The sequence below is a fragment of the Siphateles boraxobius genome, unplaced genomic scaffold (genome assembly GCF_051911475.1).
Source record: "Siphateles boraxobius isolate OS27281-9 unplaced genomic scaffold, OSU_SipBor_1 6, whole genome shotgun sequence".
In the NCBI taxonomy this organism is placed as follows: Eukaryota; Metazoa; Chordata; class Actinopteri; order Cypriniformes; family Leuciscidae; genus Siphateles; species Siphateles boraxobius.
Window position 1 is genome coordinate 18,693,761 of NW_027509186.1, and position 26,864 is coordinate 18,720,624.

The 26,864-nt window shown below is 36.9% G+C and overlaps 1 protein-coding gene across 17 annotated transcripts in view; it reads left to right on the forward strand.

Moving 5' to 3' along the window:
• nbeab (neurobeachin b) overlaps positions 1–26,864 on the forward strand; it is a 292,102-nt gene that overhangs the window by 163,406 nt on the left and 101,832 nt on the right. For all 17 annotated transcript variants that reach the window (XM_077208039.1, XM_077208041.1, XM_077208040.1 and 14 more), the window contains 3 exons: positions 2,456–2,520; positions 4,977–5,085; positions 8,296–8,462. In XM_077208039.1, the coding sequence (XP_077064154.1) occupies positions 2,456–2,520; positions 4,977–5,085; positions 8,296–8,462 (341 nt within the window). The remainder of the gene's footprint in view (positions 1–2,455; positions 2,521–4,976; positions 5,086–8,295; positions 8,463–26,864) is intronic.

The following is a 26,864-nucleotide window of genomic DNA, read 5'->3' on the forward strand; positions in this document are numbered from 1 at the left end:
CTGCAGATACTTTTGCCACTGGTTTTATTTTTATTTATTGTCTTACAATCCATTTTTACCAGGACTTATTTAGGTGTAATCATTAATTAACCCTTCAGTTGTCATGCACATTTGTGTGTGTGTGTGTGTGTGTGTGTATATACATATATATATATATATATATACATATATATATATGTGTGTGTGTGTGTGTGTGTGTGTGTGTGTGTGTGTGTGTGTGTGTGTGTGTGTGTGTGTGTGTGTGTGTGTGTGTGTGTGTGTGTGTGTGTGTGTGTGTGTGTGTATATTATATATACAACCCGAATTCCGGAAAAGTTGGGACGTTTTTTAAATTTGAATAAAATGAAAACTATAAGACTTTCAAATCACATGAGCCAAAATTTTAATTCACAATAGAACATAGATAACATAACAAATGTTTAAACTGAGAAATTTTACACTTTTATCCACTAAATGAGCTCATTTCAAATTTGATGCATGCTACAGGTCTCAAAATAGTTGGGACGAGGGCAACAAATGGTTGAAAAAGCAAAAAAAAATTAGAAAGGATTCAGGTGGGAGAACATCTAGCAACTAATTAAGTTCATTTATATCAGGTCTGTAACATTATTAGCTATAAAAAGGGATGTCTTAGAGAGGTAGAGTCTCTCAGAAGTAAAGATGGGCAGAGGCTCTCCAATCTGTAAAAGAGTGCGTAAAAAGATTGTGGAACACTTTAAAAACAATGTTCCTCAACGTCAAATTGCAAAGGCTTTGCAAATCTCATCATCTACAGTGCACAACATCATCAAAAGATTCAGAGAAACTGGAGAAATCTCTGTGCGTAAGGGACAAGGTCGAAGACCTTTATTGGATGCCCGTGGTCTTCGGGCCCTCAGACGACACTGCATCCCTCATCGGCATGATTGTGTGAATGACATTACTAAATGGGCCCAGGAATACTTCCAGAAACCACTGTCGGTAAACACAATCCGCCGTGCCATCTGCAGATGCCAACTAAAGCTCTATCATGCAAAAAGGAAGCCATATGTGAACATGGTCCAGAAGCGCCGTCGTGTCCTGTGGGCCAAGGCTCATTTAAAATGGACTATTTCAAAGTGGAAAAGTATTCTATGGTCCGACAAGTCCAAATTTGACATTCTTGTTGGAAATCACGGACGCCGTGTCCTCCGGGCAAAAGAAGAGGGAGACCTTCCATCATGTTATCAGCGTTCAGTTCAAAAGCCAGCATCTCTGATGGTATGGGGGTGCATAAGTGCATACGGTATGGGCAGCTTGCATGTTTTGGAAGGCACTATGAATGCTGAAAGCTATAAAAAGGTTTTAGAGCAACATATACTCCCCTCCAGACGACGTCTATTTCAGGGAAGGCCTTGTGTATTTCAGCAGGACAATGCAAAACCACATACTGCAGCTATTACAACTGCATGGCTACATCGTAGAAGAGTCCGGGTGTTGAATTGGCCTGCCTGCAGTCCAGATCATTCACCTATAGAGAACATTTGGCGCATCATTAAACGAAAAATCCGTCAAAGATGACCACGAACACTTCAGCAGCTGGAAACCTATATAAGGCAAGAATGGGTCCAAATTCCAACACCAAAACTCCAGACACTCATAAACTCGATGCCCAGACGTCTTCAAACTGTTTTGAAAAGAAGAGGAGATGTTACACCATGGTAAACGTGCCCCCGTCCCAACTATTTTGAGACCTGTAGCAGGCATTAAATTTGAAATGAGCTCATTTAGTGGATAAAAGTGTAAATTTTCTCAGTTTAAACATTTGTTATGTTATCTATGTTCTATTGTGAATAAAATATTGGCTCATGTGATTTGAAAGTCGTATAGTTTTCATTTTATTCAAATTTAAAAAACGTCCCAACTTTTCCGGAATTCGGGTTGTATATATATTTATATATATATATAACACATATGTATGTATGTGTATATAACTAATTTCGTTGTATGTTGTGCAATGAAAAAGAATAACTGAAAAAAATACTAATTGCACTAAATTGAATCATATTTTCACACTTTGTGCATAAAATTATTTCTTCATTTATTTTGATTTTCCTTATATGATATTTACACATCAAGTATGCTAGGCTATACCAAGTATGTCTATATATATATAGGATATGTAAAGTATATATAAAGTGTATGTATACATACTGTGTGTATATATATATATATATATATATATATATATATATATATATATATATATATATATATATATATATATACTGTATATATATATATATAATCTAATAGTTATTATTTTTTACGGTGGATTGATTTTAAGATCAAAGGTCGGGGTCTAGGACAGCATATGGTAATATATAAAATAGTAATTATAACTGCACTTTTTCCCCTGTTGCACAAGCTGTATTAAGCATTCTGATAGACAAAAGAACACAATCCACATACGAATGACAAATGTTGTTTCTTTCAGGAGTGGCAGAACTCGATACAGAAGAACGCTGGCCTGGCTTTCATTGAGCTTATCAACGAGGGAAGGTAAAGTCTCATGTCTGCTCCTGAAACACCATTACTAGCTCACAGATCCCTGTAGCTTATGTCACTTCAAACCGGTTATCTGGCGCTGGTCTGTTACCATGGGTTACCATGGCATCACTGATAACAAGGAATGGGACCAGATTAGCCCCTAAGCCTCTCGTCCCAGTAGTGTGGCCACAATTTGTGTGAGTTAGTAGTTGAACAGAGTGTAAAATACGCTGAGATAAGCATGTTGAGAGTGGGTGGTTGTATAAACCTTCTGACATACCTCTTGTCTAGAATGTGTACATCATGTTAACAGTCTCGTTTTCAGTCTTTCTCTCTTTTTTTATTCAGAATGCTGCTTTTTTTAAGTCTACTTTTCTATCTCACTGAAAGATTGTGTATGTGTGTGTGTGTGTGTCCATATGTTTGTCAGGTTTAGCTTTCGTTGTTGTCGAGCTGATCCAGGGTGGATCAGCCTGCACACCCATCTGCTGACCCATCTGTACACACACACACACACACACACACACACACACACAGACAATCAGGCCGAGTCAGCAGAGATAGTCGCTGTCCAGGGTGCTGGCACATCAGTCATTCACCCTCTCTACCTGTCTAACTGTCTATCTGTCTCTCCGTCTGTCTGTGTCACTGGCCCTCATTCCAGATCCTTACCTCAGTGGATGTAGTGCAACAGTAATCATCTGGAAGAAACTTTCATACAACATTTTTCATACTTACTTCATAGTGATTTACAATAAAATAAGGAATTCAATTAAAGGGGCATTCGGCAACTATTTCAGCTTAATAAAACCGTTTAGAAATCATTTGGATGGTTTAATAACCTGTTCTGGTGATAATGGTGACTTTCCCCGCTCCCCCCAACGTTCCTAGGCGGAAAACCAACCTTGCAACATTGGAACTAACATTACGGTAAGTTGGAAATAGCGAGAACGAGCGAGAAACACAAACTGCTTAATGGCAATTCGACATAAACACACACGCCGCCCTCAATATGTATGATGTATTACCCACCTCGGTAGACATAGCTCCACATGATAAAGTTGGCCGGCTCTGATAATAACAAATGCACATGAGCAGTGGTAGAAAGCGAGAGGAGGGGCCGCAAGTGAGTTTTTTTTACGACAGTGTTGTGAAATATACGCCCCACAGCTGTAGGGGGAGCTCGCTGAGAAAACATGCCACAACAAAAGTGAAAATCAGCGAAGAAATAGCTAGAGTTGCCGAATGCCCCTTTAACTGACTTAAATATGTCTTTTGCCAAGATTTGGCTATTTTGGCATAGGCCCTTCCTCAGACTAAGTGAGCACAAGAGACTTATTGAAAAACACTTATTGACCACCCGGTAGTGTGTAAAGTATTTTTAATTGTTGAAATATGTTTACAAAAATAAAACAAATAAAAATTGTATACAAAATACAATAATTATGATACATTGTTTTAAACATAAATCATTTAACCTAAGAGCTGATATTAGGTCTGTCTTTAAAGGATTGCATAAAAGAAAAAAATCTCTGAACAGAATGAAGGTGTTTTTTTTCTTCTAGAAACCTGCAGTTACACTCTATATATGCAATGGATAGTTTATTTGAACTATTTAATGAGACTAATGTTGTGTTTGGCCTCTTGGAACGTCTGCTTATGTTCTAACAATAAACTGTATTACAAGTGTTAAAGTACTGTGTAAAACTAAGCATGTGGAGTTAGTTCTGAATTAAATGCAGGAACTTTCAGCCTTGCAGTGTTTATGCAGCAGTCTATTCCAGTTTATTTGTGATACATTCATTTTGGTAGGGCATCTGTGATTTATGAACCACACCATGTCACAGTTAGGGATGTATGTGGCCCCTGTGCCACTGATTTGCAGCCCCTGTTCTGTTTCACTCGCACCATCATATAAGTCACCAAGCTCACAACAATTTCTGCCTTTTGAAACACTAGAAATACTAAATGTGTTGCTGTGGATTTTTTAACACACTCTTCATACCGCATAACTTCTTATCCAGTATTGAAGAAGTAAAGTCATGCCCTAGATTCAATTTTGTACTGTTATTATGCTGGGAATAAGGTTGTTTACAATTTTTTCCCTCCTTTGCACTCCAAATGTTATTTATTGCTTGTCAACACTTAAAGAAGTATGCACATTTGAATGCCGTACCAGATTGAAGCCCCTCTGCGGGACGGGGAGGAGAAATTATGCTCAGTATTATGTTCCACAGAAACACCAAGCTTCTTAAATTAAAACAAAAGCTGACATAACGATGTGTAAAATGACAATTAACACAACTTAACCGACAGATCCCATAAAAGATGAATGACTGCAATTTCTATAACGGTGTAAAATTTGCAGGATTTATTGTGTTTGATGTGCAGATGTGTACTTTATACGTGTTTGTGAGTGACTGAATGTCATTATTTAAATTCCCATTCCTCTTTTTTCTTCATTCTAGACTCCTTTGTCATGCCATGAAGGATCATATCGTTCGAGTGGCCAATGAAGCAGAGTTTATCCTCAACAGACAGCGAGCCGAGGACGTCCACAAGCATGCAGAGTTTGAGGTAGAGAATCATTTTAAACCAAAAGCACATGGATACACATTTTAGAGATCCCCTACAGGATTTAGATATTTTAAGTTGTAATATGACTCTATATATTAACTAACAGCCTGAATTAAGTAGCTAGATCTTCTAACACAAACCAGATTATAATCAATCCCAGAATTGAACTCTAATCCCACACTGAATCCATATGAAACATGAATAATCTACAATAAAAGTTTTCGAGAATCAGATACAGCCCGAGAGAGGAAATCTCTAGTAAAGCTATCAGTGGGGGTGGCCCATAATCCTTTGCTCATGCCTTCTAAAGGGGATTAATCCACATTAGCTCAGTAGAGAGAAATTTAATAACCCTTCCCTAAATAATATGTAAGCACCCTCTGAAAAGTCAGGAACAATTTTTTAGAGATTGTATTCACGTCTCATTTTAAACTATTATGTTTTTCTATCAAGAGACTGAAAATAGTCTTGACATTAGTACTTCTGTCTGTTAAAGGGGCTATATTCAAGAATTTTCATGTATTAATGGCTTTTTTATTGTCAATTTGTGAACCGCTTTAAACTTTAAGAAACTAGACCTTCCCCGGCCTCCGACAGTAGATCGTCTTTGAAAGCCTGTAGAATGATTTTTATGTGAAGGCGGAAAATCCAAATGGATGTGACATTTACACACACTCCTGAGAGCCTCTCTTCTGTTCTATGACACATGAAACAAATGCTTATACAATATTCAGGATTATGCCGAAAGAGCCATTCTGTACTGTAATGTCAATGTGAGACTATTCAAACTCACATTGACCTCTCGGGTTGAAATCGTATATATATATATATTCAATAACCGTTTGAGGACAGGATGAATTGTGAATATGGTCATGACTGAAGGGGATTTGTGTTAATATTATTTTATTTTCCAATTACAACTGACTGTTTTACTGTATTTATTATGTAAAAAACATGGCTTTACAAGACAATGGCTAACAGAGATTTATATCAATGTGTTATACCAATTACAACAGAAATGTAAAAACTGTTCCCTAAATTAATCATTAGCTCCCTCTGAAAAGTACGGGACAGTGTTTAGAGAAAAATAGAATAGAATTATAAATGTATTCATGAAAAGAAAAGGGTGTCCATTAATAGCATGCTTTAGCCTTTAGTTCACAACATAATGCAGCCGTGTGTACATTACATTAACTACTTAGAATATCATATCAGCCCATCTGTACTATTCTGACAGTGATGCAGTGGGTGCTGCAAATGTAAATCAAGGTTTAGCATCATTTACTGTTGAACCATGCATCTATGATATGAAACTCTGAAGTCACGTGCATGATCAGGATGAGGGATACACACACTCTTTCTCAGAAACGCACTAGTACATGCAGTGATGGAGTGATGAGTTTCTTAACTGGAACGCACAGCCTGTCTGAGACGGTTGTTTTATATACTGCTCTTGAGGATCCTTGACCTGCTAGATAAACGCAGGAGGCGCTAGATATGCGATGTCACCAACTAACGGAAGATGTTGTCTTGCCTCTCAAGATGTCGTCTTGCCTCTTCTTGTTCTTCCTCTTCTTTATTACCTCCGTCTGCAGATTGAAGATTTTGTAAGCAGATTAGATATTTTTACAATTAAGCTGGTGTCACTTTCAACCCTCATATCCTCCCTTGAAGTGATAAATAACGTTTGATATTTGTCAGTGTGGCGCACAGTAAGGCGAGATGACACCGGGAGATTGAGTTATCGGCCGTTTGAAGAATATGTCGAGGTATAGTATCTGACAGAATTCAAATATAAGGAAGGAAATTCAATTACTTCGTCTCGCCCCTCCTCCCTGTTCCCCTGCACCCCACCAGCTTGTGTTAGCAAATTAGATTCTGAATATTAGCAAGAGATCCCCCCTGGGGTCCACGTGGGAAGACAATCTTATTGTAGCGGAGAAGATAAAGTCTGCTGGCTACTTCACGTCAACCTTAGTCTGAGAAGCCTTGTAGTCTCTGTGCTTTTTATAGTGCCTGTTTTAAGATTATGTTTGTGTACAAAGTAAACTTTAAAGGGGGAAGTGCTACAAAATATGTTAAAATAGTAAAGTAATGGAAGAAAGGTTCTTAAAGGGACAGTTCACCCAAAAATGAAATTTCTAAGGTCATTCCAAACCTTTCTTTCTTCTGCAGAACACTGTTTTTGTCCTTACAATTAAAGTCAATAAGGGTCCTAAAGCAACACTGGACTTCATTGACTTTTGTTGTATGGACAAAAATAACACTGATACTTTCTTTATAATGGGCCCTATTTTAACAATCTAAGCACATGGTCTAAAGCACACAGCGCATGTGCAGTTAGGGCGTGTCCGAATCCACTTTTGTTAGTTTAACGATGAGAAAAATGGTCAGCACGCCCGGCGCATGGTCTAAAAGGGTTGTCCCTATTCTCTTAATGATTAATGGGTGTGTGTTGGGCATAAAGGGCCAAAATTGCTATTTACATGTTGGAATTTGCAAGCGGAAAGACATAAAGCGTCTCCAGAGTGCAAACGGATCTGATTGTGCGCAAGGTTAAAGCACGCAAGCAGACCATCTACGGGACAAACTGTATTCCACCATATATTAATGTACACAATATACATTTTTTACATTATAATCCTTTTATTTTTAATATTTGGCTAGTTTTTGTGCTGCTGCACATCCCTGTGTGTGTAATAAGAAGAGTGTATGCGTGTTGTGGACCCACCTATAGGCGCATATTACTAACGCGCTCTTTAAATTACAAAAAAAAAATACTGCGCCATCGACTTCAGTTGCCTCAAAATGGCAACGTGCCATCAATGCGCCTGAACACACCCCGTTTTCAGACCAGCACGCTCATGGGCGCACAAATGGGTGCAAATGCATTTGCTATTTAAACAAAGTGGTGCAGGACGTGAAAATGATAACTGCGTTGGGCTGAAATTAGCAAAAAACACTTGCACTGCATTGCGCCGCATGTATGATAAGTCCCAATATCTTCTTTTGTGTCCTGCTGAACAAAGAAAGTCATGCAGGTTTGGAACGTAGTGGAGGGTGAGTAAATGATGACAGGATTTTCATTATTGAATGAACTATCCCTCAGTCCTGCTTGATGCAGTAGCATCATTCTTGGTTTCAGTATGCTGATTCATTGTGACAGAGATATTAATTTCTCTCTCTTTCTTTCATCCATATTTTGGTCAGTCTAACTGCGCACAGTATGCAGCAGACAGGAAAGAAGAGGAGACGATGTGTGATCACCTCATCAGTGCTGCCAAACACCGTGATCATGTGACAGCCAATCAGCTGAAGCAGAAGATCCTCAACATCCTCACCAATAAACACGGAGCGTGGGGCAGAGTAGCACAGAGGTACAGCTTTGTGCACGTGTGGGGGTGTTTCTTCAACTATGGGCCCTCTTAGGGCTGTTCACTGTAAAATAAAAAAATAATAATATGATTTGTTAGCACAATTTTTTTTCTTTTGTCAAATCAGCTGATAATTTTTTGTGGCTCAGATAACTTAATATTTTGAGTTTCTGTTGATTAAACCAATCTCCTTCATTGTATGAACTCAATTATTTTAATTTCACTGAACTTAACATTTTAATGCAACCAGGTTACTCACTTTTTTAAGCTAAACAATATTTTTTTACAGTTTAGAGTTTTCGAAATAAACTCTAAAACACTTTTCACACTAACTTGTTTGTTTAATTTAGTCTGCTAACAAACTTCAATGTGTATATACATACACTATCATTCAGAAGTGTAGGGTCGGTAAGAATTTTTAATGTTTTTGAAAGAAGTCTCTTGTGCTCAACAAAGCTACGGTACATTTATTTGATCAAAATACCATAAACACAGTAATATTGCTGTTTAAATTAATATATTGTGTAAAATAAAAGAGAAATGCATGGTGAAAAGTTTGCAAGATGTGACCATCACATATCAAAAAAAAAAAAATTTGAAAAAAAAAGAGAAAATTTTTCATTGAAAAATTATTGTAATCTGTTCCTTTAATAAAAACTGAGACATAAATCCACTGTAGTTGAAGAAACACCTGCGGATGTACGTGTGTGTTTGTATGTGTATAACTTGTATTCTGTTGATGGTCTGTGTATTTTAGGGGCGAGTATTACACTATTACCTCTGTGACACAAACACACACAGCCAGGCCTTTTATATGGCTCCTATTTAATGTCGTTTTCTTGCTCTCCAACCGGGTCAGTCTACAGGTCAGCAAACTCAATTACCACACCAGGCCACTGAATCCTCAGAGACAGATCACTGGTGGTCAGGCTGTGTGTGTGTGTGTGTGTGTGTGTGTGTGTGTGTGTGTGTGTGTGTGTGTGTGTGTGTGTGTGTGTGTGTGTGTGTGTGTGTGTGTGTGTGTGTGTGTGTGTGTGTGTGTGTGTGTGTGTGTGTGTGTGTGTGTGTGTGTGTGTGTGTGTGTGTGTGTGAAACGCTCCCTCTCAGTGTCACATTGGAGCACCTGGCAGTTGTTATGTTGGTCTCAAGGGTCCTGTTAAAAAAATACTGACTTGAGTTCCGTTTCCCACCAAATACACACAAACAGTCTGAATATAATCCAAGATCTAGAGACATAATTCTGTACAAAGTGACAGTTTTAACTCAACATCATGAGCAAGAAGGAAGTTAAGAAACAACAACCATAGCTCACAACATTTTGTAATGTGGTCAAATAATAATTTAAATATAATACTTTTAATACAGTTGACAGTAGTTTCTCCTAACCCAGTTTAATATGCTGAGACAACTATAAGTAAGCCGTTTGTGTCTCAACCAATGATGAGTTTGGGGTTGGACTATCTGTTTGTTTGACCAATGACAGTCATTTTTTAAAAGAATCATTAATTTAGCAATTCCTCTTGGTGACAGGGTCAGCAATTACACAGTAATATAATGCTTATTTTAATTCCTGTGACTTCTAATCTTTTAATAAATTAATTGTAATGTGTGTATGTTTTTTTTCTTCTTTCTACTTTAAGACATACGTAAAACACTTTGAATTACTGGTTTTTAAAATGTGCTTTAACCTTGACTTATCTTGCAACATGAAGACATACTACAAAAAATACTACTTAAGATTTGTTTTACTTGTCCAGTTAAAATATAAAAATACCTACAAACAAGACAAATGTATTTGTAAAGCAACACTCACTATGACAATATTAAAACATAAGACATTTTCAGAAAATGCATCTTTAATACAATTAAATGTTTCATATGTTTTAAGCAATTTAAAAATGTGTGAACACATGATACATTTGCATTAAATTTACAATAAAAGTTTTATATATAAATATATATATATATATATATATATATATATATATATATATATATATGATCACTGGATTGAGATTCTCTCTGCCAACATTGGCTGTTAGCCAGAAGACCCACTTACAAACATGTGTACACAAACACACACAGTCCAAGCACAATTACTTATTTGCCTTCCAAATTGGCTCGATTTGCAGAAACAGTGGCTGTGGGTTTCTTATTAAATTTGTGAAATCCACTGCAGATGGCTGAATGTCCATGATGGCATCATAGTAACCCACTTCAATAAGAAACATCAGCTTGAACTGTGTGCGTAGAAATAGAGAACATAGCTCAGCTGCTTTCACTGATTGTACTTCTGTTATCAGTTTTGATGAATCCAAAGATTCTAGACGTCCCATAATTGTATCTGTCAGAACTAGTTTTTTTGACATGATGTCAGACACAGAGCCTTACATTAGCGGTGCTGTAACTGCACTGTATCACATTCATAGCTAAATATGTATGTAGGTTGTCCTAGTTTTATTTTAAGTCTGTGTTTTGACCACATATTTTATGTCCCGTGTGATTACAGTATAAAAGACAAGTTAAAACTCACTGCAGTTTGTTCTAATGTTTGATGTAGTTTTCCTGGTTTTATAGCCTTTTGTATTTGTTTTTTTCACTATTATTATTTTCACTATGTATTATTTATTTTGATAAAAAAAGTATTGTTGAGTTTGATTCATTATAGTTTTATGTGTTTTTTGCAGATTGATTCATTATTTATTTATTTTTATTTGTTTATTTATTATGGATCTGACTATGTTAGATTGTCAGTTCCAAGTTCATATATTTTATATATATATATTGCATTTATTATCCTTTATTTATTAATATGGCACTGACAATCCTCCATAAATGACAGTAGTCTGACCATTTTCTGAATATAATATTATAATATAATTGTGGTATCAAAACTCTCAAATGCTGCTTTAAATTCATGGCCTCAAAGTCCTTCATGCCGTAATAATGAAGTGCATCTAACGCACACTACAAAACATACTAAAAATCTATATACTGTGAATTGGCTGAAAGTCTATGCCACCATTCAGACTTATTCAAATATTTATGAAAACCACCTGGAAGGCATAACATTTGCATTGAGACAAAAGGTTATTGAGCTGGGGCACATTGTAAATGGTCCCACAAAACTTCCAACAAATTCAAATTTAATGGTAACCTGCTGGAGAAGAAAAATGATGCAATATGTTCATGAGCTCAAGGCATTGTTACAGCTGAGCAGCTTAGTCTTATTCAATGCTACATTAACTTTCCCATTTATGCAGCTTCTGTAAAATAGAAAGCCTGCGGTGTTCTGAAGTGTGTGTGTGTGTGTGTGTGTGTGTGTGTGTGTGTGTGTGTGTACTTTGCATATGTGTGTGTTAGCATGTCCGCCTGAAAATATATTTGTATTAGTGTGTTTGTGTGTGTCTTTAAGCATGAACGCACTCCGATTGGTTTTCTCCTTTTACTTTGTGCTACAGCCTAAGGGACACGTGAAAAATGATCGAAATATGTTTTCACATTTAGGCTTCTGAAAACACAAATGTTCCCATGATCCTTTGGAACACCCCTTTGATTTTCGCCATTATTTTCTGCGGAGCAACTGGAAATGCTTTTGTATTTTAACAAACAGTACCAGAGAAGCGGTTGTGCACATTATTAGATAAATAAATGTCCTCCGTTGTGTAAAATTGAATTATTCGTCAAGGATGACGCACCAAGAGATGCGAAGATGCAACGGTGCATTGCAATTCTTCAATGGCTGCATGAGCTGAAAGCCAAATAACCAACTCCAACCCAGGAATCTTCAGTTCGATCATACTTTATGCTTGCCTGATGATGAATGTCCCCTGTATTGAGTCGGCATCAGAAAATCAATACTTCTCAAATTGAAACAGTATAGGGTTGTATTGATCTGTGCTGCTAAATCAGAAGGAGAAGGCTTTGATAGGACGTTGCCAGACAGCTCTGAGCCCAGTAATGACACACTATCAATTTTGGCTTTACACTGATAAATCAAGTCGAAAATTGGATGTCAGATTTTTTTCTTCTTCTCGCTTTTCTCTGAGGGAGTTATTTTCCTTTCCCTCTCCTGTTGACCTCCGACCTCCACCAGTGAATTATAAAGTTCAGTCGTGTCAAAAGTGAGTAGACGTCAGCGTCGGGATTAATGATGGAAAAGAAATCTATGAAATTGAAAAATCATGGAGCCATTTATTTGCATGTCACTGGTCTGTTATCCAGCTCTCTAATTCTCATGTCATATTTGGAGGCAACCTAAGGCACATTTTTGTCATAATCAATTATAGATCACAAATCTTTGATCTTTTCTCTGTGTAATCCTGTATTAAGTTCATTATTTTATCTGTACTCATTAAAAGGAATAAATAATTATTATTGGATATTTTAAAATGTGTTTCATACTTTAAAATGTGTGTAATTTATGTCCTATCCAAATTGTTTTCAATACATATGGATATGATAATGGAGGATTGTGAGTGGCATAATAACCAAACCTTTATTATGCCACTCACATTCCTCCATTATTATATCCAGAGTAAATAAATAGCACAGAAATTACACACTTTTTAAAACAAAACACATTATGTCATTGTGTTGCATTACGTTGCTATCTTCGGGAAGTGGAGTCAAATTATAATGCGTTTTTCTTTTTAGTTCAAGTTGTCTAAACTTTTGGTATTCCAATAACAGTACAAGTAGTTTATATGCTAATGAAAACTACGCCATTGTCTGTTTAAATTCTCATGCTAGCTGTGCAAAACACACTCGGTCTCAGCACTCTTCCCAGGCATCATGTCACACAGAATAAAGCTGACGTCCACCGATTTCCAATCAGCATTTTTTGCCATGTAATGGCGCGTAGCTGACCAATAATTCTTCTTCTTAGCGTCCGTTTCCTGGAGTTTTACGTAGCCTGAGACAGTCATTCAGGTGCTAATTGCTTCAAAATGGCTGTCCGTGACAAAAAAATGTAAAGTCTGCGGTCACAGTGGACAGGCGTCCGGGCGTTGCGTTCATGCCCTTTGTCAACGTCAGCACTATAGCGGACAGCTGATGGAGGACCAGCATACCAGGACCACCTCAGACCTTAACTTAACCTGACTTGTGTATTGACTGTCAACACTTTCTCTTGTATAATTACTTTTTTTTACTTTTTTCTGTTGACTGTAAGGAGGGAGCTGAAGAAAAAAGACAGTGTCAAGAGATGGAGAGTAGTGGCATGTATTGATTTGTTGGAGGTGGAGAATGAGGGAGGCACCATTTCCCTTGAATAACGGTGCGCGTGGTCTCTTGTTTGATGGATGGCAGCAGTCCCATACTGGATAATAACTTGGTGATAGAATGGAGCCTTCCAGTTACATATGGCTTGGTTAAGTAGTCTCACTGGGAGTGGTTGAAAGGTTATCAAATCTAATAGCAGCAATTGAAGGGAAATATATACTGCTCTTATGGGGTTTAGATCCCCCAAAATTGGGATTTTTGGTCTTAGGTCTAAATCAAATATCAACTGTGATCAGAGTTTGCAAGTCACACCATGTGCATGTATGAATTACAGGGAATAAAGAGGCAAAAATGATTGTCATTATTTACTCAACCTCATGTCATTCCAAATCCGGATGATTTTATTTTTCATCAGAATTTAAATTTGTCTCATATTTGCATTATTGATTATTTTCCTTTTTATCACTGTAAAGATTCTTTGAAACAATATGTATTGTATAAAGCGCTATAAATAAAGGTGACTTGGTTACCTTTATTATGAGGACACCAGCACAAAGTTGATTCTGTGCTACTTTGATCTAATAATTAATGTGTTTAAAAAAAAATGATTTAAGTAGCAAATGAGAGTCGCTAAAATGATTGAATATATTTTGAGACAAAGGTCTTCTTAATGATTTTCAGTTTTCTTCAAGCTAATTAAAGCAACAGTTTTTCATATGTAAAATGATGGTATTTAGGGTAAAAGGCTCCCCTGCTGCCGTGGTGAAAGGCACAATAATTAACATGATAGTAAATATATCTGGCTGACATTTCCATTTGTTGAAATGACATGGTTAGATTGATGGTAAATATCATACATCAAATTGGGTGTCCACCTTAGAGATAATCACCATATTTATAATGAAACCATCATATTTAAAAATATCATATTAATCATTATAATGTAATCAAATATGATTTAATGTTACTACTGTAAATCTATATTCAATTATGGGATTTCATTTAATATTTTAAAACATATTTTTATATTAACATATTTCAATGACAGATAAATAAATATATATATAACAAAAATGAATTATTTTATTTATCAAAATAAACAGAAAATAGTGCAAACTTTGCTAAATTAATTGTTTTGAACAAGTATTAACATAGACATTATTAAAAACATTATTTTAGCTAAAGTATTTGTATAAATAATGTGTGCCTTTTGCCCCATGCTGGTGAGTATTTTATAGGGCTGGGTAAAAAATATAGATTTCTCGATTTGTGGCGTGAGATCGCTCACATGATCTTCTCTTCCGCCTTAATAATACTAGTTACAGCGCAAAATAAACATGAATGAGCATCTGAAAGTGTGTTAAAAGATAGTGTACAACATATCAAAATCCGTATCATGTTACATGGAATCACTCAATCAGTGTTTCAACCGTGGAAAGACGTCAGTAGAACAGCTTGCAAACAATCTCATATAACGTCACATTTACCTCAGAAAAAACATACCCAGTGACCATGAACTATTTAGTCAGCTAGAAAAATGAACTCTAGAGAGGAGCATTTTGCTAAATATATGCACCATATAACATGTTCATTATAATGTTTAATGTTCTTCAATATTTAATGCATGTTTGAATAAATCTGGCCAGTTTTTATGACAGCCACCATTTATATGTTTATTTATACCATTTATATGTTTATTTTTCATATAACTTTATTATTATAAAAATAAATAAGTGTAATTTACGTGTTTGTATACAAATCAGTTATTTTTTACCTAGTAGGCTACAACTGACTCCCATAGTTTACAGCATTAGTTTAGAGATTTGTTTTCCCTGAGAATTTGCCATGTATTGCAGCCTACCTGATATCCAAAATAATCAATATTGAATTGAATCGAATTTGTGAATCGGAATCGAATCGAATTGTGAAATTTTGTCAATACCCAGCCCTAGTATGTTACCTGTGTGTGTGGTAAAAGGCCCACCTTGCTACCTCATAAGAACAACTATTAGATAAGTTTCAGTCTGGTTTCAGACAACATCACAGTACAGAGTCAGCTTTTCTGAAGGTGTTGAATGATCTTTTGTTGGTTGTGGATTCGGGTAACTGCAATTTTGTTCCTTTTGGACCTCAGTGCAGCTTTTGATACCATTGACCATGCAGTATTTGGACCACCAGCTTCTATTATACAGATAAATAACCATCTGGGTCCTTTATCTGGGAATTCTCATGCTCATGCCAAAAATTTGGGAGTGATTTTTGATAACGGCCTTAGAATTCGACAAACAAATAAATTCAGTGGTGAAGAGTGGCTTTTATCATCTCAGATCCATTGCGAAATTGAAAGCGCTTTTAACAGTAAAAGATTTGGAGACAGTGATTCATGCATTTATTTCCTCCAGGCTGGATTATTGTAACTCACTGTACCTTGGTGTAGTTAAGTCCTCCTTATCCCCCCCGACTAGAATGAGTTCTTGCCCGTTCTTGCTTCGCTTCATTGGTTGCCAGTAGAATACCGTGTTAAGTAATCCTCACTAAAGACTTATTTATTTCTCTCTCTGGCTTTTGGTTCAGTGTAATTTTATGAATTTGTGTGTGTTCCTGTGTGTTTTTGTATTTATGTGTTTTATTGTCTAAAGTGATTGTACAGCACTTTGGTCAGCAGTGGCTTTTTTAAATGTGCTCTAGAAATTGCCTCACCTCATACATTTATAAGATTTGAAAACACGATAAACCACTTTTATGATTTATTTTCACGCAAAATCTGTTGCTCCATAGATGTTCAATACAAACATATATATTTTGCCTTTAGCCCCATTGTACCCTACTCAAAAACACTGAAAAATCTTACCCACCCTATATTTTAAAGATGCCAATGGCATTTTATATTTGAAATGCCATTACTCGCATGATCCTTTAGAAATTGTCACATGATCCTTCTGAAAACAGTTGTGCTGCTTAATATTTTTTGTGGAAACTGTGACACATTTTATGCAGGATTCCTTGATGAATAGAAAGTTCAAAAGAACAAACATTTTAATTTTAGACCTTAAGATATTTGGTTGCTATGAATAGTCACTGTATGGAGTCCATGTATGGTCTGTCTTAATCTTCAAAAATTGTCCTTTGGTGTTCCATTGGGTTAAGAGGGTGTGTGACTGAATTTTTCTACAGTATTTCTTTAAGCTAATTAGGGAAAGCAGGAGAGAACAGTGAATGTGATTCAAATGACCTTTCAAATGACATTTGAAGACTGATGGAGAAACTATTGAAACAACACTTAAACACACCTTTCCCCAAATTACTTTCATTATTGTTTCTATAGCCTCAAAAAAAAACTTGAAATAAAGTCCACTATGCTAGTTTCCACTGAAGCTTTCTTTGTTATAAAAAGTTTGGTAAGCTGAAGACCTGTGGCCACCATTTGCAAGCTAGAAACTTTCCCAATGATTCTTTCACTCACAAACCCCTCCGATTGTTTTTGACCTACACAAAGTCACTTCCCCTTAGGCATGCTTAACCTCAAAGCCTGTGCTAATTATCTCTGGGAAGAGGGCCGTTGGAACGATCATCAATTTCAACGGAAAAAAGCGCGACTGCTAGAGTTTTCCCACTCCGTTGGCTTTGTCTTTGATGAGAGATGGACGGTTCGCCGAAACGGGCGAGAAGGGACGCCTGACCTGTACTAGAACTCTGTCTCTCACCCAGGCAGCCACGTCTGTCTTCATCCAAAGCAGTGACCCGCAGTGCAGGCCTTGCCAGTCTTCAGCCAAAGTGCTTTTTATGTGTCTGCTCAAGTATTTTAGTTTGATTCAGCTACATAATGAAGGCTTTTCCTCACTGGAAAAATACTCTGTCCTGTAAATTGATTGGGTTGTGGAGTATCACATGTATCACATTTTGTCACATTTCAAAGATTATAAAGAAAATGTAATCAGAAATAAAAACGTACACTAAAAAATAAATGTTCTTTAGTGGCATTTATGGTTCCATGAAGAAACTTTAACATCCATGGAACTTTTTTACTAAATAAATGGTTCTTTATAGTGGAAAACAGTTCATTAAATGATTAAAATGTTCTTCAAACAATGAAAAAAAAAGGGTTAAGAACTGTTCTTTAGGGAACCAATAATGCATCGTTGTGAAAACACCGTTTTACAGCCTTTATTTTTAAGACTGCAACTTGCATCATATTTAAATGTTTAACTTAAAGGATGAGACTTGAAAAATGCCTGATAAATGCGTGGATACTCTGAAGTGTTTATGTATGATTTGGCTTTGATTTAGATATACACCGTTTGGAAGAAATGAAAGCCAGGACAAAGATGAAAAGTTCAGGCTAGAGAATATATTCAGGGAAGATCTGTTTACCAAAAGCTGTTTTTTTTTAAATATTGCATGAGGCATCCTTTTTTGTGGCTTTTGCAGTTAGGCTACCTCAAGCGTTAATAATTTCCATCTGAGGTGCAATTCCATCAGGAATACTGTCTCACTATAAATATCATAAAAGCATATTAAATAATCTCCATCTTGGAATGGATTGTGGCTGTCAAACCCAAAAGATCAAGCTATATTAGTTTGAAGTGCTAAATTTTAAACAGACGTATGCGACGGGAATCAATAGGGCATGTCTTGGCTTAGCTTCATTGAAAGTGTTGAGCGTGTGTTTTGTGTCATGAACATGAAGAATGGCAGCCGTAACGTCACAGAGTCAGTGTGGCACTGAGGAAAGCCAGGCGACCCCCAAAATAGAAACCAGTCGCTGATTACTGCTATTTTACTAATTATGTTCCATTTATGTCCCCAATGGATGCATTTAATGAGAACATAATGGTGCCTTATTGAATTCGCCTGCCATTCTCTCATGTGCCACCACAAGAGACTATCTGTAGTGATGTTATTTCCAGATAATCATCAATGGCCTCAGTGACCGTGATTAAGACTGTATTTTTCTCTTGAGCTGTCAATTAAACATGTTCATTTAATGTTAATTTAGTGTCCCATCCAAAGGCATCATTCTGCATGGGCTCCTTAAACCAATGAATTAAAAACAGCACATGCAGACAAACTGACAAACTCTAAATGGATTACTGTGGATTGTATGATATATACAGCAATATAAAAATAAACCATATAGTGACTTATAAAGACACTATCAGTGTTTTATCTGTCACAAAAATCTGCATTTGGGGACTTTTCTCAACAAATAAATATTAATCTTTGCAATAAAATGTGATTAATTTAAAATATTTGGCATATCGTAATTAAAAATGTTTAATTTAACTTAACTTTATTAAATGTAATTTAAAAGGGGTCCTATTATGTTTTTGCACTTTTTCAACTTCAGTTCATCTGTGATGTTGCTGTTTGAGCATAAAAAAGATGTGCAAGGTTATGCTCAAAGTCCACTCAAAAGGGAGATATTTTATTTAACAGAATCCACTTTCCAAGAACTACAACGAACCTACAATTTTTTGTCCTACAGTGCGTTTTTTCCGGGCTTTGTGAAGTCACAATTTTACTCATTTAAAGGAGAACATGTTGCCAATCACAACACACTGGGCCAACTACCCAATCACAGCGTATTTCGGAAGGAGGGGCTTCAAAGAAAGGTCGCGTTTGGGCCAGACTGAGGAGAGAGGAGCTGTAATAATGTAAAATATGTGAAAAATAATGTGTTTTTTGAACAATCAAGCATAAAAGCATAATCTAGTACACCCCAAAAACAAAATCAAGACTAAGTAGTAAGAGGGCATAATAGAACCCCTTTAAAAATAAATTGTGTTTTTTGTATTTGATTAAAAGCCCTATTTTTCTGTTATATGTTGGACAATCCCTATCATAGGCGCCGATACCGTGGGTGCTCCGGGGCTTGAGTACCCACGGAAAATACCGAGCACCCACGTGTGTGCCAGACTGCAAGTAGGCTACATTCATTTAAAATTAAACATTGCAGTTGGTGCTATGTGAAGCGTCTGTCTGTCTGATTGGTTATGTCGCTGTCAGTCGCCTGCTCCAAATCCTATCCACCAATCACGGCGTTTCTCGGATGAAAACGCCTATGATCGCGGTTGCGTGTCATTAAACTTTTGATCTCCAATCCTGTCTGTATTTGTGAGAAGTGGCGCTGTCCTGAGCTATGGTCCTGAACGGCTTTATTATCAAGTAAATGGGTGTGTGCGTTCGTGTCGGCGGCTGTCCATTTGCTAAAAGGGGTCGCACACCAGACGAGAAGCGCAGCGCCGCGTAGTGCCATGTCTTTTAAAATTCTAACACATTATTCTCTATGAGTGTAACTTACACAAACCGGCGGCGCCCAGCTACGGCTATATATAACCTTGTTCAAAATCCTGCCATGCCACAGAGCGCGATTTACATAGTTTTATATTACATTTACATTTATTTGTCTCAAATCGTCGTTAATGTACTGACTTCAACCTGTGCTGCAATATACATTTATTTTACATTCATTTACAGAAATCAGCTGCTTGAATGAAAATTGCTGATGTTATCGGATTTTCAGGTGATATTCTCAGTTCATTCAGTTAACGGACCCCCCGGTTGCATTTAATTGTACAGTACAATCGTAACATAGTAGCCTACAGACATTATCTTAATTCCATAATGTCCTTAAACATAACATTACAATATTGCTGGCCATAAACTGACAAAGTGCGCGTCCGGTGTGCGATAGGCTACCTCGAGTTGTCATAGACGCAGCGCTGCGCTTCTCGTTCTGTTCTGAAATGCAAACATTTTTTGACTAGGCCTAACGTTACTTTTTTTTCTTTTTTCTTTTTTTTTAAAGGGCGTGCGCCCATGAGCACCCACGGAGGAAAACATAAATCGGCGCCTATGATCCCTATACTTTTGTTTTTATTTCTTTATTTCTTTATTTATTTTCTATTCTTTCTATTTTTGTGTTATGCTAGTTTTTACAGAAATAAATATACAAACACAGCCATACAGTATAAAAAAGGACTATATTTATACACACAAAAGATAGATAGATAGATAGATAGATAGATAGATAGATAGATAGATACACATGTTGTAGGCCTTTCCACAGTGCCTGCCAACAAGTCTTATTTGTTTTAATAATATCTGTTTTTATTACTTTTCTTAGTGTCAAGTGATGAAATCAGATTCAGTTGTTCAGACAGTGGGTTGCCATAGTGATGTAAAGTCAGTAAATTTGGCTAGAGACTTTCTTCTACTAAACTGAGCAACTGTCATTGTGGAAAGAGAGGGCAACTGAAAATGTCCGTACACAAAATAAGTGGCTGAGACATTACTGTATTTCATGCATTATTGCATACTGTATCCAAAACCACTTGTACATTAACCTATATATTCAAATATTTACTACATAGCAAATGCAACCATACGGGGAAAGAGACACTACTGCACATTGTGTATGAATCATGTCCCAAAGGCCTAATAATAATAATATATTATTTGACAGTTTTGAAACAATTTCAAACCACCTTTATATGTGGTTTAGATTGAGATTGGGATTTCATGCGTTTATTTATTTATTTTTTGTCTTTTAGAACAATGCCTAATTCAAAAAGGCTCCACTCCGAAGACTCAGGCTCTATTAGACCAAAGAGACTCAGAGGTGGTCAAAACAGCTGTCTACTAGAAACAGTTGCACCCCTGATTCCTCCCAGTTAAATGAATCTTTGGAGATGTACAATGAAGGTCTGCTTGCTTTGACCGTTCAAGCCCTGCGGAGCTGCACGGTAACAGGGTAATCCATCTCATGAACCAGCATCCCATAATCCCCCACAATACCAGTGTAAAAGCCCAATATATCAAATCTGCAGCTGGGCTTTCCAAAAAAAAAAAAAAAGGAGAAAGAACATAGCTATATATATTGTATTTTAAGATTAAATTGTTATCCTTTCCTTTATTTCCCATTTTGCCATTTTATACTGAATCATGGCTGTCAAATTTTTTACAGCCTTTCACAAACAACACATGCCCTATGGACACAAGAGCCCTAAATCTTGTTCTCACTCTCTGAGAGTGTTTTTAATGTGTGGTTGAGAGAGGGGGATACGCACAATTTTTATACCAGTCTTTCGTGATGCATTTAGAAAAAAATAAGACCCAAAGCAGTAGTAAATAATGACTGGCATGCTGGTCGGCTGATAGTTTTGGTTATCAGTGCAGGGAAATTAGCTTTTAAAATGCAGTTGGAAATCCATTTGGGTGATTGATGGGCGATGTGACTAATAAATTTGAGCCGCTTTCGAGGAGGGCCGGCCCTCCACCATCCTTTATGGCTGTCATCATGAGCCGCACGATTGGTAAAGTCGAGCGTGTCGGAAGCTAATTCCAGTGAGTGATTGCCATTCAGTTGAAACGGCTATCAGGATACACTCTTTAATGTGAAGACCAGCAAGAATATAGTGTTTCCTTTAAAAACTCTAAAACAATTAAGTAGCCTATTACTGTTTTTATTCTCCAATGAAGACTCCTGGACAACAGCATTAACAGCTAATATTGATATTTATACAACAAGTGCTGATATAACATCAAAGATACTTTTTACTGAACTTGTCCTAAATGACATATTGTGTACTTATACTATGCACCATGTACTCAACTGTCTAGTGTATGGATTTTATAAGGTTATTTTGTCTTCCCTTCTGCTATGTAAGGAAATCTGTGACTGTTGAGTGCATAAAGAGTCCAACATATTTTGGAAAAATGCTAGATAAATCCAGGTGGGAATAATGTATGTGCCCTCTGTCTGTGCATTAGTGGTGGGGATTTGTCAGTGACTTTTTAAATGAGAGTTACATTGTTACGTCAGTAGATGGCGACAAGTGATTATCATGAGTGAGTGTATTTGAATCATTCACTCAACGATTTAGTTTAAAACAAAGGCTATAGAATAACACAAGACTCGTCACTCGTATTGTTTTGAGCGTAGTGCAATGCTCAATATGGCAGAACAAGTCCCGTCTTCTAAATAAGAGCCAATTTCCGGTAAAGTCATCGCTTCACTGCAGCTTCCGTTATAAACGCCGGTTCCTACAGAAACATTTAGACGCGTGCTTCAACTGCACATGCTCATTAGCTTGATCCAGCCTGAAAAATTTAATTTTCTGAGCGTTTAGAACAAAAATTTATGAGACCGTTGTTGTCAGATTTTCATTGGTAATTTCAAATATGAAATGTAATCATAAGCTTGGCGAACTGTTTAGGAGAATTAGTTTTTTCCCCATTCAAAGAGATATGAGCTGCACTTGCACACCCGAGAGGCGCTTCAAAGATGGCCGCCGAGTGAAATGACTTGTCTTAAAGGGACTGGTTTAAAACACTGATGCATCCAGGAATGAACAAGTAGCTATCTGTTAGTGAGTTGCTGAATCGTTCATTCGTCCAATTTATTCTGTATCAGTGAACAAAACTAATTTGTTGGGTTGTTCTGCGACGCAAAACAAGTTGCTTGCTTTTCTGTTTTTCTCCACTAGACAGACATATTTGACTTTTCTGCTCACATCTTTTGCAGCAACTCACGCATAACGCAGCATTCTAAAAACTTGCCGCTCAAGTTAAAATATTTGGTTATATTTAATAATGGTTTTTATTTATTTTTTTTACTGCCCTGCGTCTGCCATTCTAAAAGGCAAAATTGCTTTCTGTGTGCACTGGCCTTAATTCTTTTGTGAATTACAAACAGTAAAATTACACGCAATCAGCATTCCTTCTTGTGTCATATTGCTTATACCTGTTGCTTTTGAAAAGGACTGCTGTAACGGTTTTAATGGGCTTAAATAAATTGTTAAAAGTTTACAGTATACATCCACAATCTCCCTGTGGAAAGACCCCTCTTTTGAGCTGGACCACCCTGGGTGAGGAAACTCACGTCATGTCACTTTTGGCAATGACTAAATCCGGCTCTATATGTTGACCGCAGGGTTTAACGTATCACTGGACCCCCGTCCAATCCTGCGGAAACCACCACCAAAGTAAAAGCATATGCTTTAGGGGAAAGAGAGGGTGAAGAAATGTAAACGGTGTCATCGAGCACCCTTCGGTTTATCGTTCATTGTAATACCGAGTGCTTGTCTAATCCCCTTATTAAGAAGAAAACGAAAATGTTTGGCCTTTCCTCTGAATTGCTGTACACAGCCGACATACTGCTGTCAAACCAAATCAAAATCATCATGTACGCTGAGGGAGGGGAAACTCAGAAATCTTCAAAGTGTACGTGCTTGGATTTCTCCTGCGGCCGCGCTCAACATTGCCTACTCGCAAGCAGCTTTGGATGTTCTAATCTTAAATGGTAATCGCCTGGTTGCCTCAGTGGGATTTACATTTTTTTTCACGCTGTAATCTTGCATTTACAATGTCATTTACGTGACTCTGGCCTGTACGCCTCTTGACATCTCTGTCTGGCTCTCGAGGTATAAGACTGACAACAGACAAGCCCCAGACACAGCGCTTTGCTTTTCATACAAAGCGAGTGATGAACTTTTGGCATGCCGCTCATGTATGCAAACAGGCTTTGTTTCCTACACACACACACACACGTTCTTGATTGATGTTAAACTGAGAACGAGCACTCGTGTTGCTGTCAGAGCACGGTTAAGTCCCTTGAGCCTCCTGATTTCTTGACATTTGTAGATATAATATTCACGCAACAAGGAGCAGCTTTTGTGATGTGATCCTGCTGTAACACTTTAATCTGTTTAGACTGCCCCAATATTATGGCAGAGTGGAGAGAGGCCCATTCAATTCAATCCATAGCTTGGGGCAAACACCTCGGTAGGATCTGAAGATTATTTTTTTAATGGAATGGCTGCCTGGTGTTAAAATGAAAATGTAGGCTTCTCTTTTTATCATTTTCTTGGTTTTTATTTTTATTTTTAGTGGGCAAATAATAAGGTTATTGCTATTCCAGAGCTTTTTTTATTGGGATTTAATCATGTAGATGCATTAAAAAAAAAAGAAATAATAATAATCTTAAAGGGATAGTTCACCCAAAAATGTCTTTTAAAAAAAAAAATGGAACACATTTTTTTACAATCTCCATGCAATCTTCATAATGACAGTTTATAGTGACTGCAATGATGAAAAGTAAAAAAAATCTTTAGAAAAAAATCCCGAAAGCACTGCATGATAGTTTTGTAAGTAGCATTGTTATTTACTGAAAATCTTCCCCTCTATTGCAGTTCTTAAAGTTGGCATGAAGCGTAAATTCATCATTTATTTTCTAAATGTACATTATTGTGGATGATTCATTCTTTTTATTTTTTTATTATTTGACCTTGTAATTTTTTATCAAAATGTCATAACTCGATCCTCCAATGAAACAACAGACATTTGAGGCATTCAGATCTTCCTCAGCCCAATCAACAAACGATTGAAACCCTTCATCCTTTTTTTCTTTTTTGATAAAGATCTGTCGCTACTTCCATTACATTGCATTACACAATACGCATTTTCAAACTGTTATGACGTCAGAAACAATGGCGTTGGTTTCGCAATGACATGAAAGTTTGACACTTAGACATAGACATAACAAGATTATCAATGAATGACAACTTGAATTTTAAAAACAAAGCTATTGCGTGGAAAATATTATTATATCCTATTTCATCTACAAATTTTGCACAAATCAATTTTTTTGTTTTTTTCAATATTGTTTCAGATAGTCTCTTTTTGTAAGATAGAACATAGACTAATGACTCAAGTTATATTTTATGATGGGAATTAGTATATGGCTCAAAGTGTATGGTGTATTTCTCCATGAGTAGCTGGTAATGAAGATAAACCACATGTGGAATTTGATGATTGTCCCATACCATGCTGTCATCTATCCCCCAATTACACCAATCATCACTCTCTAAATCCTCTTTGGAGTAAATTAGCTGCAGTATTATTCGGTGCTAGCCTGCGTTTCCCTTCTGTGCTTTTTCCTTTCCCTTTCTCTCACACACCGTTTTAAAGCCTTTGAAACATCTCCAGCCCGACGCTCGAAACGTTCTGCACTTAGTAACCTGATGCTGGTCCCTGCCCTTAATGGTTTGCATTAGCTGCAAGCAATAAAATTAGCCCAGGTCCCTGCTAATGTTGGAATAATCATTTACAAAGATGGTTACCACATGCTGTAGCTGTTTCCCTCTCATTCCCCGAGCTCCCCTTTTTTCTCGGCCTCTCATTTCTTCTTTTATACGGCCTCTAATTCGCTGTTATTAATAATGAATAAAAACGCAATTTTCTGCAGCTTGCTCCAGGGCCCTGGGAATCATTTCAATGAATATTTCAGCACGTTATTTTAATCACAGCTGCACATATGCAGAGGGAGGGGGTCTCTGTTTTATTGGCCTGGGGTGTGGCTATGGTGAGACCCCAGCATCATTAAAACCCCTCTCCGGCTGCATAGAGGGTCCTACCTCTGATTTACAAGACTTGTTAAAAAACACAGTAAAAAGGAGGCAAGCTGCGCCATTTATACTTGTAATTTGATACCGTATTTGTTAATGGGACTTGCTGTTATTTATTTGTGTGCTGGATAGCCACGGCTGCTTGTTTTATGCCCGAGGGGTTCTCGTGAAAAAGCGTGTCTGTGTTACTGGAGCTTTAATGAACTTCATGAATTAGCTATATTTTACCAGATATCGTTTTGATTCTCCCTCATGTGCAACCCTTTGGTTTGGGTGCCCTCCAAAAGGCAATTCTCCATAGCATTGTATGTAGAATATTATACTACTATATAAATCTAAGTGCTTTCGTGTGTGTGTGTGTGTGTGTGTGTGTGTGTGTGTGTGTGTGTGTGTGTGTGTGTGTGTGTGTGTGTGTGTGTGTGTGTGTGTGTGTGTGCGTGCGTATGGGGTGGCCGGGTGGGGGGGTTGTGGAAGCCCATTTCTGCAACATAAAAACAATCATGCTTTGCTAAATACTAATTATAAAATAAAAAGTCAAAATTATGACATATAGTAGTCAAAATGTTGACATAATTTGGAACTCAATTTCGACTTTTTATCCCATAATCATGACTTATTATTTCATAATTTCACCCTTTTGTCATAATTATTGACTTATCATAATTCAAACTTTTTGTCAATTTTGATCTTAAAAGTGCATCAATGAATTAGTATGTCATAATTATGACGTTATCTCATAATTATGATTTAGTAGTTAATAATTTGCCTTTATTGT